The sequence below is a fragment of the Ursus arctos genome, unplaced genomic scaffold, assembly GCF_023065955.2.
Source record: "Ursus arctos isolate Adak ecotype North America unplaced genomic scaffold, UrsArc2.0 scaffold_31, whole genome shotgun sequence".
NCBI lineage: Eukaryota > Metazoa > Chordata > Mammalia > Carnivora > Ursidae > Ursus > Ursus arctos.
The window spans coordinates 10,835,019-10,854,080 of record NW_026622997.1 but is presented as its reverse complement, the minus strand read 5'-3'; the positions used below and the strand labels follow the sequence as shown (position 1 = coordinate 10,854,080).

Below are 19,062 nucleotides of genomic sequence, written 5' to 3'. Positions count from 1 at the left end.
AGAGTGGGCAAGTTCAATGTCTCCAAAGGCTAAGTAAATTAAAACAGAATCCTGTCCTTTGGATTTAGCACAAGCCATTGGTGACCTTGAGCTAGTTTCAATAGAATGATGGGGGCAGATGCCAGATGGCAGAAACTTGAACTGAAGAGGAGAGAGGGGAGCAATAGCCGGGAGCATGTGGGCTCGGGGAAGGTTTTAACAAGTATTGAAGAGACTTGCCTTGAAGTTGTGTTAATGTTGTGGGGGGAGCAGCTGCCTGAATGGGAGCGTGAAGACGGAGGAGAAAGAATGGATATGCACTATGGCAAGGCCCTGGAGAGCAAGGTGACACGGACCACAGGCAGAAAGGCAGGGCCCTGTGCACTTGGCCATGGACAAGGGGTGGCTGGAAGCCTTTTCCACTTTAGTAAGAGGAAGAAAGAGGGAAAAGATGGGTAAGTTTGCAGACAAGTTCATAGATTGGTAGAAGAAAATTTAGAGAATTCCTAACCAATGGTGTCTCCCCCCCCCCCCACCACGCCATGAAATTAGATCAAGGGGCAAGGTTAGAAATTTGAAGATAGTAAAGAAGGTTAAAAATAGCCATGTCTGAAAATAGGAGTATTTAGAAATACAAAGACTCAAAAAAATATATATACATAGAAGAAAAATTTTCTTTTCTATTTCTCCAGTTATTTGGAGATAAACCAAAATGGTTTTCAGGGGGGGAAAAGGTGATTATTTTCTAATTTTTGTGACACTTAAAGTGATTTACTCATCTTCCCCAGGGCTGGGCCTCCCCTCCTGTGGGAAGTCTTGCAGTTAGGTGGTGGCTGACGCTCCCACGGATGTTTCAAGAACGCAGACCATCCCCCCTCAGCCTTATTGACACAAGAAGGACACGTTGCTCTTGCTTTATGCATGGTCACAGCTGTCTGTGGACCTGTCTGCCAGAGGGCAGACCCACCCTTCATCCAAGCGGTCAACCTCAGAATCCCCAGGGGGGACACTGCCCTGCGGAGGAAGACCCTTCCAGCCCCTCTGAGGAAAGGGAGGGGGGCAGGGTGCGCGGGTGCTGGAGAAGGGCGGCAGAACTGGAGGTGGGGATGGTGAGGAGAAGCAGGGCTGGTAACTTGGGAGTAAGGGGGGGCGTGGGTGGGAGGAGAGGCTCGTGCCAGAATAACAGGGCAGGATGGCAGAAATAAGTAGAAAGTCCTAGAAGCTGCTCTGTTTGCTCCAGCTGTCAAGAAGGGGGAGGAGAAAACCCTGTGGGACGGGGAGGAGGGTGGGGGCTGTTAGGAAGTTATTTAAGAGCCAACTTTCCTGTCGTTTTTCCTGAGTCCTTTTGAGGAAGTACCCCTGAGCCGCACAGAGCCAGCCTGCGATAGGGCCCCTCCTGCGGGGACCACAGGTAAGCAGCCGCCCCTCCTGCCGGGCCTCGCCGCAAACCCGCACCCGGGAGCCGAGGGGCCCCGCTGCGCCCGCCCCCCTGCACTAGAGTTTTCCAGCGATCCCTCAGGCGGCTGCTCCGGGTACGGAGACAGGGGTCAGAGGCGCCCGCACTTGCCCACTGCCCTTCAGGGCCCCCATCTCCACGCCTACCAGCCCCACTGCCGTCCAAGCGGGGACTTCTCAGGTACTCCTTCCAGCTTCCCTGATGGCCGCTGCTTGCAAGAAAGCCACCAGCTAGGAATGAGAGACTTGGGAGTGCTCCCCCAAGGGAGTTCCCCTCTCCTCTGGGGAGCAAACTGTGGAGGGATGAGACAAAAGTTTAGAGAGAGAGAGGGATATAGGGCCAGGTAAGAATACCTGCTTGGCTTGGCTCTGCATCCCTGTGCACCCCTTTCCCTCTCCCCTGATGCAAGAGCTGAACTTGAGCCCTTGCTCCCCCCGCCCAGACCGGTGAAGAAGGGGGTGCTTCTGCCCACCTGCATTCACCTGAACAGGCTTGTCTTGCTTGGCAAGCACCTGGGGCTCCCCAGCTCTCTGCTTTCTGGTTCTCTCTCCCAACAGGCTACCGCAGTGCTCTACTCTGTTCTCTCCCAAACCCTCCCCTCCCTTAGGGGTCCTAAGCCCACCCTGGTTATTTATCTTCAGGGGACTCCTTTCTCTTACCTTCCCTCCATCATTAACCCTCTCTCCCTGTCCCCTCAGCCCCCTAGAGACTTTGTGTAAATATGTCTGTAGGTATTTATGGAAACCTGTTCAGACTCTATACTTGCAAACATTGCTGTCTCCTCCCCAGACCAAATACCCTAGAAAGTGCTTCTCTTGTCTCCAGCTGTGTTGCCTTTGCTCAACATGTTTCTGGAACAGTCTGAGCACTCTGGTTGCCTCTATGGTAGAGGCTCTTCATCTTTTGAGGGTGTGCTTGGTTTTTGAAAAGAGCCAAATATCCAAGAGTCATGACTGGGTGACCCAGGTGATCAAGGGGAAAGCTCCATTTGGGCCAGAAACAAGGGCTCCCTTTATTTGGTCAGTTGGTCAACAAGTACTGATTGGGGTCTGACAGTGAGGTATGTGGTGTTTAAGCTGGCTCCTCGCCTGCACAAACTCCAGAGGAAGGGGAAGCAGGCTTGGAGCAAAGGCAGTGTAAGCACCACTGACTAGGCACATTTAGAGAAAGGCTATTTATAGCCCTAATTTAAAATTGCAATGTACCCCCTTCACCCGCCCAGATTCCTCCTCTGTGTGGTCCTGGCTCCAAAGCACTTGCCACACTCTTACACCCTTTTTTGTTTACTTCTGCAAAGTGTGGCCTCCACCCTAACCCTCACTGGACTGGAAGCTCTCTAGGTCAATAATCCCCTGTTTTGTTCTCTGATGTATCCTGAGTACCCAGATCTCAGCCTGGCACATAGTAGGCCCTCATTAAATATTGGTCGAATGAAATTGCAAAAATGAATGCTTTGGAGGATGCCACTTATCTGGACGTGGTTGGATGACTTTATTCCTAAAAGTGACTTAGGGCTTCCTAAATCTATATGAAAGAGACATATGCACAGGCATACAACGTTAAACGTTTCTTACAAAGAGACTGCCTTTAGGGGTAATGAGGGGGAAAAAAACCTTGCTCTCTAAAATCTTTCACATTTTTCATTTCTTCACATAAGCCCCTTTTCTTCTGCTTTCCATATGTTTTGACAAACAAGAAATCTCCCCGAGATCCTTGGGGAACTATACTCCATCATTAGACTAATCCTTACTGCCACTTCTCAAGTTTTATTTATGTGAGACTCAAAATGTGTTGTATCCCACACAGATATGTCTGCCTCTCTATTTTTGAATCCTTGTCTCAAATGTAACTCGCCTCCCATTCCTTTTCTGTGTCTCCCTTTCTCCCCCACAAGGAGCTTGTGAAGCTGAGAATGTCCGAGACCTCCGAGCCTGCATTTGGAGGCAGGAGAGCCCTGCCCCGCAATGCCTCCAATGCGGCAGAGGATGACCTTCCCACTGTGGAGCTGCAGGGGCTGGTGCCCCGAGGCGTCAACCTGCAAGGTACAGGGTCCGCCACCTGCTTCTCCCTGCAGGTGCTGGCTGGGTCAGCACCCTTTGTCTCCGCAGGCTCCCACAAAAGCGGCTCCCCTGCCAGTGTCTGGTTTTAAAGAAAAGCCTCCCAAGCCTTCTTTTGAGTGGTAAAAAGCCCCAAGATCCAGACTCTTGTCCCAGTTCTGCCACTTGATAGCTTTGTGATCCCAGGGAAGTAACTTTGTCTTTCTACCTCTTAGCTATTTCCTGTATAAAACAAGGGCATTGGCTCAGTGGATGCCTCTTCCAGAGCTACTGTTCTGTTTTTAAAAATATTCTCTAGCTGGAAGTTTCCACTTCCAAAATATTGTGGCTGTTTTGATTGTCTGGCTTGTGCCTCTTTCCCTCTCCCTCCTCCCTCCTCTCTCCATTGCTGTGAATTTCAGAGCTGGCAAAAGATGCCAGACTCTGACAGTAATGGAGATGGAAGCCCTCTATTTCTCTCCAGAGCAGCCTGGTGAGCAGGTGAGGCGAGCTGCTTTCTCTGCTCTCGCCTCCACTGATCCCAAGAGACCTGCTCTGGGAGGAGCAGCCAGCAGCTGACCTCCACTCAGCCCTGTCAACTGTGATGGGGCCCAGGTGCCAGCAATGGCTTGGTGACACAGACGCCATTCCCTTGGGCCACAGCAGGGACATTCAGAGTCATGTCCCTGAATGGCATCTTGCAGGGACCACTTTTCGCTGGTAGCACTCATGCAGCAAGCCCACTTCTGCTCCTGAAGGTACTGTGCCTTCAGTTTCCCTGGGAGGTAAACACCCACTTGCTGGGAGTAGGTGCCCAGATCGCCCTGTGGTGCATGGTTAATCTGCCTCCTCAGAAAGACATCAGCAGTTGAAAGCAAAGGGAAAGAACAATGCTGATTATTAACAAGTTCAGCAAATCAGAGAACTGCCTGCAACTTGTGGACAGGTTTGATTGTGTTACTATCATGTCTAGATGATTTGATATTCAACTGTGAAAACAGAGAGGTATCTAGTACCATGCATTAAGGACCATCCAAATTTGGAGGGGGGAGCTCACAGCAGGGCTTCTTCAGTTGGGTGGAAGGGTCCAGACAGACTTGTGAACTCGTAGTTCTGAGCTCTCTCTCCCATTGCGGTGCTGCCCTCCTTACAACGCTGCCATTAGAGCCACAGAACTGAGTTAAAACGGACTTGCGAATCAACTCATCTAAATCCCCATGTTATAAGGTGGGGAAACTGAGGTCAAAGCAAGTAGTTGATGTTCATTCCTTCACTGCCCAATCTTGGGTTTATCCTTTTCTTTTCTTTTCCTTTCCTTTCTTTTCTTTCCTTTCCTTTTCTTTTCTTTCTAAGAATGCAAATAGAATGGGAAAGCATGCAGACGTCAAATTATCAATTATAAGCAAATTACTATACCTTGGTGTATTCAGTTTTTTAGCAAAATCCCCTCTGGCAGAGAAGACTCTTGACCCTGGGGAATGGGGGCCAAGGTTAGGAAAAAGTGGGCAGGAAGAACAGAAAGAGAAAGGGACATAGGATCAGTGAGAAGAAATATGAACAGAGGCAGTGAGATGTAACAAAAAGCCCCTTGGTTCAGGACTCATAAGAACTGGGTTCTTGTTCCAGATTTGTCCCTTACTCACTTTGCCACCCAGGGGAGCCTCAGTTTCTCCATCAAGAAAATGGAATCAATACTTACTTCACAGTTGCCGTGATGATGAAATGACTAGTACCTATGAGACACCTGATTTCACCCACAAATGCTCATTGATTCAGAATGTGCAAGTTATCATACCCTACAAAGGTTAGGAGCCCACCCCCAGTGAACACTTGTTTCTAAGGGGAACACATAACAGCCTACAGGGGCTGTATATCCGAAATCTGAACAAAATGTTGCTAATAAGAAATCAAAACTACCAGAGAACTTCAGTAGGTAGTTTGATTTTTAAAAAATCTAGGATTACTGTATTCTGTGTATTTATTTTTGGAGGCACGGGTGGGGAATTATTTTGAAAAATCAGTCATCATTTGCTTGGCAATCATTGTGTCCGCAGCCCAAGTGACATTCTGGGATACCTATTACAGGCGCTGGCAGAGGAACGTGAGTGTCCAATGATTATTTGTAGAATGAATGAACAATCACTTGAGAATTGAATGACTCATCAGGACTAGAGTCATCATAATCTTATTATTAATAGCCAGTTCCAGGTTTTAAAAACATGCCTTTATTTAATCTGTCTCCCACAGGTGAGCTAAGTACTACACACCGTGAGGATAGGGTCTCTGAACCCAGGCTCATGGAGAAAGTCCTAGATGAGTAGAACAGAAGAAAAATACCAGTATACAAACCACGTGATCAAGAACTGTCTCCTATTTATCCTTTACATTTCATATTTCTCTTTACTTGTGCCAAAAGCTGGTTTTCTGACACAAAATACATGCGTTTCTCCCAAGTCATTCCCTGCCAAGGCTGTCACGTGTGATTAGCTGCTGTCTTCTGGCAGTTTATGCAGTGACCCCTAGGGGGGGTCCAAGAGGGCTTGAAGCTCCTGGAGCCCTTGTCTAAGGACAGCTTTGGCTCACAAAACCCTAAGTCAAGCTCTCCTCATTTGTTTCAATGGAAGCTTTTCCCAAAAGTGTCCCTTCAGCAAGCTGCTCTTGCCAAAATTATTAAGGCAGGGAGGCAAGAGGAGGAAAAGAATAAATGACAGATTTTTCATTTCCAATAGTCCTGTGGCGGTCAATATATATAGTGTACACTGAGTGTGTATGGTACCCTTAATTCACAGCTTTTGTAAATATTTGGTTAAGAATGACTTTAGCCTGCATTTCAAATGTATAAACTCACATAAGGCTCTTCCCATACAGAAGCATGATATTAAAAAAGAAAAAGGAAATATTTAAGATGACAATGAGACCCCAGAAATGGGACCAGCCAGTCAGTGGTGATGTTTGACATCCTCATGTGTTTTAAGGGTCTTAATGCCTCCTTCTGAACTCAGCTGTAGCCAATTAAAGTATGTGACAATCTCCTTAGATTGCTGGATTTGCATCTCTTCCTGATAGACTGTTCTGAATGTTCAGTGGTTGTTTCTGGAAATCTCTCTACAGCTTTCCTGGTCTCAAAGGTTATTTTAGCAGGAGACACAATGTTCTGGAAGATAGTCTTATATTCTCGGTCTGGTTTGAGTCTGCATTATTAACCACAGGTGAGCCTTTGCAGTAGTGATTATAATCCTTATTTGGCAGATCTAATGTGATGAATTCAAACTGGAAAGCAATTCTGGATCTCTAAAAAAGTCAAATGCAGGAGAGATCTAGAATCGTTCAGCCTAATGAGGTCTTGTTCCTTTCTGAACATCTCTCCTCCTTCCAACCCTGTCGGAGCCAAAGCAACTAATTAACTAGTTAATTATCACTCTCTCCTTTGTGCAGAGTTAACCTCTCTGGATTAAGGGTTTTTGAAAGAATTAGAAAGGCATTTAATGTATGACAAAGAAATGATATTGTATAGAACCAATTCATTCTTTCATTTGGTTTGTGTAAAAGCATTTAATGATTGCCACCTATGTGTCAGGAAGTATGCTACGTTCTCTCTGAGGACACAAAGATGAGTAAGCCAATCCCTGGCTTCAAGCGGCTCTCCATCTACTAGATGAAATAGACACGGAAAATATAATTGCAATTCAGTGCAACAAATACTGTCACAGAAATTATGCCAATTGCAGTGAAAGAACAGAGAAAGGAATGACATGGTTTGGGGACAGTGGGAAAGAGGGTGAGGAAGGCTTTATGATGAAAAGCCATCTGATTTGCATCTTAGAGGATGAAGAGGAGTCTTCCAGGCAGACAAGTGCATGGGAACAGCATTTCTAGCAGAGGGAACAGTACATATCAGGTAATGGGGACAAGGAGGGGATTAGCCTGGGAAAAGTAGGCAGGTACCTGTTATAGCAGGTACCCTGAGACCTTAAGTTTTCTCCTGCAGATAAAGGAGGACTTGCAAAGGATTCTAAATAGCGAAATGATGTAATCAGAATTATGTTTTGTGAAGGTAATTCCAATGATGAGGAGCAAATGGAGAGAAGGAAATACATTTGGAGGCTGTTGAGATACTTCCGGTGAGAGGAGAAGTAGACCAGGCAGATTTCCATCCCTGGAGAAGATGCTGGTCTCACTTCTTATTCTAGTTTCCTCTGAACAGCTGAGCATTTCTTATACATTTTACGGTACAGGACATTTGAATAGCAACAGTTAAAAAACAATAAGCTGCTTAGGAAAATGTTTTTAATCATTCTAATTAATGGTACTTTGAAATTTGGGGTATCCAAAGGAAATATGAGAGAGGAACTTTTATCCTGTTGTTTTAGCAATAAACAGACCTACTTCCTCATGGACAGTATGCCTACAGTTTGGTAATAATATTACCAAAGATTGCATGGAGATTTCAATTCACTAGGGAATTCCTAGGATATGAACCTAAACATTTAACTTATTTCAAGATTCCATCTGTGACAGGTATAATCATTCTCGGAAGAATATTTTTACAACCTAAGGAGAAAATAATCTACTTTTTTTCCTATTAGGGAAAGGGTAGGAGGACAGGGAGGCAGCTGGCTCATGAGGAGAGATTTTTTTTTTTAACAGTCCATTTTCTGGTGTGTTTGGAACTAGGCTAAATTGTGTTAGGTAGACTTTTTGAAAGCTGTCACTTTGAAAGAGCAAGCTGCCAACTTCCAGCTACAATATCTCTAAAAAAACAAAAAACAAAAAGTAGCTTAGCAATGAGTGGCTCCATTTTGCCAGGAACTGGGCTTGGACAGGGAGAAGCAAATTCATTTCCTGTTTGTGTCAAATGGAGCCTGGATGATGAGAAGGCCTCTTTCAATCTAAACTATGTCTTGTTAATCCAATAAAAAAAAAACCAGAAATCAATATGCCAGCTTAATAAATGTTTACTGAGTGTTTACTGCATGAAGAGGGATAACTCTAAGCAAAATGGACAATAGAAAGAACTATGATATTTGTATATCTATGCTTATATTTTATGACCAACATCTGTAGAGCCCTTGTTATTATTAGGTATTGTAAACACCAAATACAAAGGTTGCTGTGTGGGTGACTGTCCCTGAGCAATGAAAGAAATGTTTAATTAGTGGTATTAGGACCTCACCTTGTTCCTTAGTACTCACCCCCCTAGCAGATCTGGAGAGCTATCAGATTACACTAGGAGGAGGGCAATAGGGCTGTCATTTCCTTCTACCTTTAAAGGATAAAGCACCCTGCCTATTACCCTTCCATATGTCTTGTCCATTTGACTACAGTCTAGAACATTAGCTCTTCAAACTCTCAAGCACTGCTTTTAATCTTCCATATTTTGGTCAAGTTTTTATTTTTTTTTTTTAAGATTTTCTTTATTTAGAAAGAGAGAGAGAGCACAAGCAGGAGGAGGTGCACAAAGAGAGGGGAAATCTCAAGCAGACTCCATGCTGAGTGCAGAGCCCAATGAAGGGCTCGAACTCACGACCCCGAGATCGTGACCTGAGCCAAAACCAAGAGTCAGATGTTTAACCGACTGAGCCACCCAGGCATCCCTCAAGTTTTATTTTTTTAAATGAAATGTTTTCCTTGGTTTAAATTATTTAATATGGATTTTCATTTTAAGAAATTACACAGGGCAATTTTGCTTATCACCGCCTTGGTTTTTCCCTACATAGGGCACCACTGTAACTTTCCATGTATTTTTTTCTTTTTTTCTGAAGGCACTGACCTGTTAGAGAGATACTGCAGTAGAGAATGAAAAGATCACTTAGAAAAAAATAACATTTTTAAAAACTCCATACTTGGAATGAAGTGTTATCAAAATGATAACATTGTAGACTGCCTTATTTTAAAACAAATTCCTCATGTATATATTAACATATGTTTATTTTATATATTATCATTGCGTAATATATAATAATATTATTATTTAATATATATTTGTGTGAAAAATATAAATATATATACATACATATATATATTTGTTTTCACTATGGAACCATTGGTTTTGTTGTTTTTTTTTTTTGGCTTGGGTTTTATATACTCAAAAGAATTTATTAGTACTCTTGCTTACCTTTTGTTATTAAGCAATATATGAGTTATGTGCTATCAGAGCATGGCATTTTTATTCCAGTCTGGAAAAGTGCTGGTCTGGAGGCCTCATGTTATAAAACCCCAGATCATTGTCTTCAACACTGCACAACAATATACTATATATGGTTCTGAAACTGGTATACGTTAAGAATGAAATTGTCTGATAAATGACATTTAAAGATTGTATGGTTAATCCTATGATAAATAGAGTATCCATTTTATGGTGGATAGCCAACTTCAAGCTCCAATTCAGGCATTACATTTGTTTAAAGTGAAAAGTGGCATATTTACTATGGCTTCTTTTCACATTGTCCCGGGTACAGTGAAGGTGAGGTTTTATCCTCAAAGGGCTTACAGTTCCACAAATAAAATCACCTATATTAACACGACACAAAGTGCTTACTTATAATAAATTTTTATTTAAAAAAGGAAAAATATATTTTGGGAATGAAGAGGAGAAAATTTTTCATCCATCTATGGAAATGTAAGAAAAGAAAAGCAAGCCTGTCTTCCCAGAATACAGGGAATGCAGCATTTTTCTTTTTTCTTTTCTTTTCTTTTCTTTTCTTTTCTTTTCTTTTCTTTTCTTTTCTTTTCTTTTCTTTCTTTCCTTTCCTTTCCTTTCCTTCTCTTCTTTCTTTCTTTCTTTCTTTCTTTCTTTCTTTCTTTCTTTCTTTCTTTCGAGAGAAGGCACTGGAGGTGAGCAGAGGGAAAGGGAAGAGAGAATCTCAAGCAGGCTCCAAGCTGACCATGGAGCGCAAGGCGGGACTCAGTCTCATGACCCTGAGATCATGACCTGAGCCAAAATCAAGAGTGGAACACCTAACTGACTGAGCCACCCAGGCACCCCAGAAATGCAGCATTCTCTCATTTAATCCCCACACCACCGCCATTTTGCAGATGATAAAACTGAGGCACAGCAAGTTTGTTTAACTTGTCCAAAGTCACAGTGATAGTGAGAGCCAGAGCTGGGATGTGAGTCCAGGCAGTCTGGCTCCGAAATCCATGCTCTCATCCACTATGCTATTTCCTCTTTTAATAATAACAATGCTAATATAATAAAAATAATTTGTGAGAATTTACTAGGTGCCAGACACTGTACTAAGGCACTTTACATATGTATTTTTTCATCTAATCCTTACACTAACCCTATAAGGCAAGTGTTTCATCGTCTTTTTAAAGATAAAGAACGGAAGAGAGATTAAATAACTTTCCCTGAGGTTGCACAATTAGTAAATAGTGAAGCATCTCTTGGAACATATTCTGCAAAACACTGATCTCTACAAAAAATAGTTCCCATGGTCATTTAAGTTTGGAAAACATGGCACCTGTAGAAGATTTATAGTCTACATCAATAAAAGTCTCCCATAAATCTTGCAAGAATCCCGAGTTTGGTTAAGTCAGCCTTTCCCAAACTGGCTTAAAAATGGAACTCTTGGGGCGCCTGGGTGGCTCAGTCGTTAAGCGTCTGCCTTCGGCTCAGCGCGTGATCCCGGCGTACTGGGATCTGGCCCCACATCAGGCTCCTCCACTGGGAGCCTGCTTCTTCCTCTCCCACTCCCCCTGCCTGTGCTCCCTCTCTCGCTGGCTGTCTCTCTCTGTCAAATAAATTAAAATCTTAAAAAATAAAAATAAACATGGAACTCTTATTCTCGCAGTGCATATCAATATTCCTCCAAAGTAGCACTGCATTACACTACTTTGAGGATAGACTGACTTTAACCAGACTCACTGGACATTAACCAGGTTCATTGGACACACTCATGGATCTAGAAAGCCAGAGTTTCCATTTGCAATAAGAATAAAACCAATGAGAACCAGATACTAAAAAATACTTGACTTTCTCCTTCCAGCTTTATTTTTCCCTTTGTCAAAGCTGCTTGGGAAGCCAAAGCATAAAACTAATATACTCGTTTTCAGGCTCACATTATCATGGGAGCAGAGGTGGGATGACATGAGACAAATCCTGGCAGTGCTCCAGGAGCAGTGCATTCATTACCGGCAGGCAGACTAGACTCACCCCATCCTTCACCCGGAATGTTGTAGCAGCCTCCTAGCTGACCTTCCCACCTCCGATGCTGCCACCATCTATTCCTTTCTTACTCTGTTCCCAGAAGCAGTTGAAATTTATATATATACATACACACGCACACACACACACACATACATATAGACATGTCAGTTTGCTATTTCACATTTTTCACAGGATCCCCAATGCAGTTAAAGTCCAAATTCCCTAATATGGTCTACAGGGCTTTCAGGAGCAGCTCCCGCCTACTCCTTTTTGGTCCCACTACTACACTCCAGCCAACCAATCATCTTTCAATTTCTTAAGTAAACCACACACTCTCTTGCCTCAGTCTTCACTCCCCTCTCCCTGAAACATCCTTCCCCACCCCTTTTTCTAGCTGGATAACCTGTTCATCTTTCTGACCATTGTTTATATACCTCACTTCCTCCAAAAAACTTCCTTAATTCCACTCCCCCAACCTGAGTTATAGGCTCCTTATACCTCCCAGCTACCGTCCTCCACCCAATACCCTATACTGCTTTATCAGAATATTTATGGTGCTATGTCATAACTACCTGTTCACATTTTAGTATCTACCATTGTGTATTAATCTAGCTTGTATTTATTAGGCAGTGACCTAATCAACATTTATATTCACATCTTGAAAGGCAACATAAAATGACATACATAAAATTCCTGGAGGACAAGAAGTTGGGGAGAATATTAAATATACTGAATATATGCTTAGGGTCTAAAATTATATTAAGAGCTTGGAACAAATTAACCAAACTCAATAAGATGAAAATTAATATGAATACATGTAAAGCCTTAAAATTGGGCTTTACATAGATATGGCTGGCTTCTAGGGGTCTTGATTGAATCATTATGCATTACTGGTAGGAATGACACCAGAATGTATCTTTAAAGGTTTTGCTTTAACGGATGTTTAATTTAAATCAATAATAAGGTAAATCTGTTCAAAATACTGATGATATCTTTGACTGAAATAATAGAAATATACTATTTGTTTTGAAAGATGTAGCAGTCTCTGTTTTTCATTGGAAAAACCATAGCTAGAATAATGTACTTAATTCTAGGAAAAATGCAACAAGAGAGAAATTTATAAAATGAAATATATTCCAGAAAAGAGTAGAGGGTTAAATTTCTGGAAAAGAACAGTTGAGGAAATGGAGAATGTTTTAGTCAAAGGAATAGAAGCCTTTATATACCTAAGGAGTACCAGATGAAATGAATAGAATGTAGTCTATAGTTACCCAGAAATCAGAACCAGGGTCCATGGTTAGAAAAATTACAAGGAAGCAGATGTCAGTTCATCTTAAGACGGCTTTTCAAATAATTAAAATTGTTTAAAAATGGACTGTTTGCCTTGTGAGATAGTGGGTTTCCTGTTCAGATGAAGACAAAAAGCTTAAGCATTTGGACTTTCAAGATGTTTCATGCAGTACATAGCAGGTCTACCACATGGTCTAGAAAGTGCCTTTGCCCTTATAGATTCTGTGAGGCTATAATATCAGTGCATTCCTTCCACTGGTGCCGATGAAAGGAGACCTGATTAAAACCACTTATGAGGATTCTGTTTTTAAACATTTAAACAAAACAAAAACATTTTTGAAAGGCACACCGCTCAAAGGGAACCAGATGAGTTGATCACTAAGGTCCTTTTCAACTAAGATATTTATGAGTCTCCAGCTCTTTGTGAAGCTGGCTTCACATTAGGGGTTGTGAGCTTAATAAGGCCAGAGAACTTAGGGGAAAGGCAGCTTGGAAGAGAGAGGTCTAGAGAATTAAACGTCTTCTGCCCACAGCATAATGGAAGGAAAGTGCCCTTTAGGGGACCATGTTCAGGGTTCTGCAATGGGGTAAAAATAAAACTGTATCTTGCACTTTCTGTGTGCTGTAATGTTGCAGTTGGAATAGTCCACCACATCATGTAAAATACGCCATGGCTCCATCAGAGTTTATAGTTAAGCTAGCCATAAGTAAGCCTATGGCCCCGCTATGTGCCAGGCATCATGCCAGAGCCGTTGTCTTGTTACATAATTGAATTTTTGTAGAAATTCTCAAAGTATTATTCTCCTCATTTGAAAGGTGAGAAAACTCAGCTTCTGTGAGGCAACGTACTTTACCGATGTAATTAAGAGATCTGAGATTCAAACTCAGGATTACCTGGACTTTGAATTAATCAAGAGTGTTTCAGGAACTCCTGGTCTTTAGTACTAGAGAGTATCTTAATGAGTCAACTTCTTGGTTTTGCCTATGAAAAAAAATGAGACCAGAGGGGACAGAGGGTCCTGCCCAGGATTCCTGTGTAAACACAAAGGAGGGCACTGGAGTCTTTCAGGGTGATGCTGCAGTGTGGGTACAGGCTCAGCAGCTGTGCTCTGCGTACACTTAGTATTCACAGCTCTGAGGGCAAACCATGCAGCACACTGGGTCAGGGTAGGCAGAAGTTTAGTGTACCCCCACCAGCCTCTCTCCTTAATTCCCCTTTACAACTCCAAGTGTGCATATAGCAATCTATCTCTAGACTAGGTCTTGCAAACTACAGTGTAGATGGGTAGAGTTACCTCTATATTCAGCGATCATTTGCAGAGGGATGGGAGAAAGGGAATCTAACCTTTATCCAGTACTGTCATGTCTCAAATAAATGTATAACTAACATTTGCCCTACCAATTCCAAAAACCTATAGATTTTTGCATCAGACCAGGGTTTGACGTCCAGATTGGTGGGAATGTGAAGCTTCTTTCTGCATGTTCAAAGTGGAAGCAGTTGTATCTACCTCAATGAAATGTCAGTGTTCTGTCTCCACACCTGTTCTTTTCTTTCCTACTTTGAGGGACCAGATCTACTTTTAGAATTATAGAAGGAGGGGTATTTGACCCTCCCCGAAGTAAGAGGAGAATTTTGGATTAAAGGTCAACTTTGGACCTTGAAACATCCTCTTGAGGCTTTGTCAGATTTAACTCCTCCCTTTTTAAAGATAAGAAAATTGAAGTGGCTATTCCCTGCTTATTCCTAATTAGTGACATAGTGAGGTGGTAGTCATGATGAAAGCCAGCATGAGCCTGGGAATGTGAAGACTTGAACGCTGGTGCTAGTTTCTCCGTACCTAGACCTATAGGGAGGCATCATCAGCACTGCTCTGTCTATCCCAAGTGAGTGCCCTGTGGTATGAAGTGAGATCAGAGGCGGGGGGGGAAGCCTTTAAAATCCTCTTTGAAGGCAAAATGTTACAAGAGAATGACTCTTAAATATATCAGCCCCCTGTAGAGAGTTTTATCCAACAGACCTTACCTCAATACCTAAAGAATCAGAAAAAACAATCTTGTTTTTTGAGTTTGAGGTTGTATCAAAATTACTCAGTGGTGTCCCTCAATCATTTTCTTTATGTGTAGACTACCTTCATGTCACAAATGTTCACCTGTTCAAGGAGAGATGGGACACCAATAAAATGGACCACCACACTGACAAGTATGAAAACAACAAGTTGATTATACGAAGAGGACAGTCTTTCTTCATCCAGATTGACTTCAATCGCCCATATGACCCCAGAAGGGATCTCTTCAGAGTGGAATACGTCATTGGTGAGTGCCATGCGCAAGCCATGTCATGATTGCCTGTGTCATCATGTCATGATAGTCATGATACCATGGGTGGCATAGTAGAGAGGGATACAGGTGCAATTGTTTATTTCCTAGAATTATACTTTGACAATTGGCTGGAGGTGGGGCTACATCCAGCCCCGGGACAACCCTATGCTCTAAGATGGGTCTGTATAATGCCAAACATCAATAATTTGGGCCTAGCCAGGTAAAAATCTTGCATAATAAAAGTGAGTATAATTGGTACAAAATGTTAGTTAATTATTTTTCCCCATCCTATCGTGTGGCTTTTAATTTATCAATTCTACTTTCATGATTTCATTGGTATTATGTGCTAAAACTATTTTCAATTCTTAGTATACAATCTCCATACAAGCATTTCCCAAACTTCGTTCTGCTCTAATCTACTTCCGTGGGATGGCTCATGATGATAATAGTCAGGTACAGTTCACTAAACACTTTGTACTCTAATCTCCTTTTGTAGGTTGATAGTACACATTAACTTAACAGTTCTGGGAATTACATTTAACTCTGTTGGGTTGGGTGTTTCCCAAATTAATTTGATCCTGGAACCCTTTAAATTATAGTCATTATCATTTAACACATTTTAGCAAATATTTCCCTGGAAATTTACAAATATAACAAGTAAACACATGCACAAAAAAAGCAAAGGTGGCTCAATATCAGAAAAACTATCTATATAATCCTATATATAAATAAAGGAAAAGAAAAAATCAGGCAATCAAATCAATAGTCAATGAAAGGAGCATGACGAAATTCAGCAACTGTTTTTTTTAAAGACTTTAAATAAATCAAAAAAGAAATCTCAATTACAGTAAAAATTATTTACCCCAAACCAACAACTTTTGATATCCTAAGTGACAAAAAGTTAATTTAACTATAATGAGAAATTAGACAGAGATGGCTACTATCACCATTACTTTCTTTTAGACATTGCTTCAAAGATTTTAGCAAATGAACAATTTAAGGCAAATATCTCATAAATACTGAGAAAATAAAATCCTATATTTTGCTAATGCTATGATTATATATATAGAAAACCCAACAGATTCAAGGACAAAAGCACGGTATTAATAAAACTTTGTAAGATGGCTATTTAGAAGATAAATAAAGTCAATAGTCTTTCTCTTTAGCATTGAAAACCTAGAAATAGAAATTAGAAAAAAAATATTCCAGATATAAAACTTACTAAAACTATGAAATGTAAAAATAAATTCTAAAAAACAAGATGCATAACACGGATAAAGCAGCTACTAAATCTTAATAAAAGACTTGAAAAAAACTTTGAAAAGGCAAGTATGTTTTTGGATATGATATCTTAATTTTTTAAAGTCTCCCAAAATTAGTATGTAAATATAATGCATTTCCAATTGGAATCCCAATGGAGGATTTTTTTTTGTCTTGAATAAAATAACAGAGTTCATTTGTAAGAGTAATCACTTGGCAATAATCAAGAAAATAATACAAAGAAAATAAATAATAGAACATTTTCTATCAGAAGCATCTATCAGAACATACTGTAAGAAGTGTTTTGTGAAAAATAGAGAATCCAGAAATTGATGTCAGTATGTAGATTACTTAATACAGTTATTGGTTTCATGGAGTTAGAAAAATCTGTGGGCTTTTGGTTTTTTGTTTGTTGTTTTAATAAATTAAATGATGTTGACGTAACTAGTAGTTTACATCTTGGTACTTTAGTATATGTATGTTACATGTAAGTATGTGCATTTAACATATTCTTGTATTTAACATATATTTATCTGTACATGTATAATTATATATATATTATTTTACATGTATATGTATTTAGTTTATATATGCCAAAATACTACAGATGACCATATATATGATCAAATGACCAAAATACAAGTATATGACAAAATATCACATATGAGGTCAATGGATAAAAGACAGAGCTGGAAAAATATTCAGGACATACATCAGAAATAAAGGTTAACGTAGGAAAAAAAACTCTTACAAACTGACAATCTGAAGACAAGCAATAGAAAAATAGACCAAGTATATGAGGAGACAATTCACAATAAAGAAAATCCAAATAAATTGTAACCTTATGAAAACATGCCCAAATTCACTAGCAGACTGGGAAAGCCAAGCAAAGTCATTTCTATCCAACAGACAAAAGTTAAAAAAAAAAAACTGTAATATCTGTTGCTGGCACGTATGTTGGGAAAGACATATGTTGCCAGTATAAGTGTACAATTTCATAACCTTTTTAGAAACCAGTTTGGCAGTATCTGTTAATATTAAAAAGACATATGCCTTTGACCCAGTAACTCCATTCTCGGAAATCTACGCCAAAGATATTTAAAGTCTAGTTTATAAAGATGGGTATTATTTACTGCAGCATTGTTTATCGTGACATAAAAATAAACACCCCTCAGGAGTGGAATGGTGGACTATATTGTGATATAGTCACATTATGGATGGTTACTTTAAGAAAAGAATGAATTAGACCTATTCAGGATGATTTCAAGTGCAGTAGTGGTGAGGAAACAAAAAGTGGAGGAGTACATATGATCTTCTCTACATGGTGCAACTGTATCTGTGCCTAGGTCTGTAGAATATTGTGAGTGGAGAAAAGCGTAGAAGAGCAAACATAGGGGATGACACGCATTCCTCTGTGGGAGAGTAGCCAGAATGAGGGAGGGAGAAGCAAAAGGAAAGGGGAAGCTAGCAACGAGAAGAGACAAAAAGCAAGCATGATGATATGATTATATGTAGGCATCTAGGTGAAATTATTGATCTCTGTGGGGATATATATATGTGTGTATATATATATATATTTATACATGAGAAATTAAAAGTAATAACATCAGAGCTAAAAATAAACAACAGTTCCTTAGAAAAAAATGTCTGACCCCTAACTACTTCAGGTATATGGTGTGCATTCCCTTTCATTTACAAATTTGTACATAAGTGTGGGAAAATCGGTTGAAGCCAGAGTGGAAATGGGAGAGGAGGAAAGAGATCACTGAGAGAATAAACAGCATCAGGACAATGTGGGGTTCTGCACAGAACTGTTTGCCATCCGAATTGTGGGATGAGAAACACTAAACTACCATTCCTGTGTGTTAGGCGAAATGTAATAACCATGATTTCATTACATATTAGGGAGCAGACTATTATTATTGATATTTTTTAATAATGAGTACTTCAGGTGAGAAAGGAACCCACAGCCAATATTTTTCAGAGTACTTTAAAATCTGATCAACATTTACTTTTGTTTTTTCCCTAAGTTCATTTATCACTTTTGGGTGTATATGTGTGTGGGGTGTGTGTGTGTGTGTGTGTGTATACACGCACACTTGTTTGGACTAGATTTGATTAAACTGCCCTTCGCACCTTTGTAGTGCAATGATCACTACCTGTGTGTCAACAAATACGTGTTTGAGGCTCTGTCCCTGGTTTTGCTGCAACTACACAGGAACTTTTTTTTTTTTTAAAGATTTTATTTATTTATTCGACAGAGATAGAGACAGCCAGCGAGAGAGGGAACACAAGCAGGGGGAGTGGGAGAGGAAGAGGCAGGCTCCCAGCAGAGGAGCCGGACGTGGGACTTGATCCCGGAATGCCAGGATCACGCCCTGAGCCGAAGGCAGACGCTTAACTGCTGTGCCACCCAGGCGCCCCTACACAGGAACTTTTTTATCTCCTTTATAGTCAAATATTTAGGGTGGTGAAGAGGGAGGAAAGATTTGTCCCTGAAGTGGACTTGACTGAGGTCTGAGGCTCTTTCCCACAGACCACTCAGAAAACAGTTATAAGAATGGAAGTCTTAG

The 19,062-nt window shown here is 41.0% G+C and overlaps 1 protein-coding gene across 1 annotated transcript in view; it reads left to right on the top strand.

The window, feature by feature from the left end:
* The first annotated feature begins 292 nt into the window (after positions 1-292).
* F13A1 (coagulation factor XIII A chain) overlaps positions 293-19,062 on the top strand; it is a 165,261-nt gene continuing 146,491 nt past the window's right edge. The window contains exons 1-3 of the mRNA XM_026511433.4: positions 293-1,390; positions 3,330-3,477; positions 15,035-15,223. Of these exons, the coding sequence (XP_026367218.2) occupies positions 3,348-3,477; positions 15,035-15,223 (319 nt within the window). The 5' untranslated portion in view covers positions 293-1,390; positions 3,330-3,347. The remainder of the gene's footprint in view (positions 1,391-3,329; positions 3,478-15,034; positions 15,224-19,062) is intronic.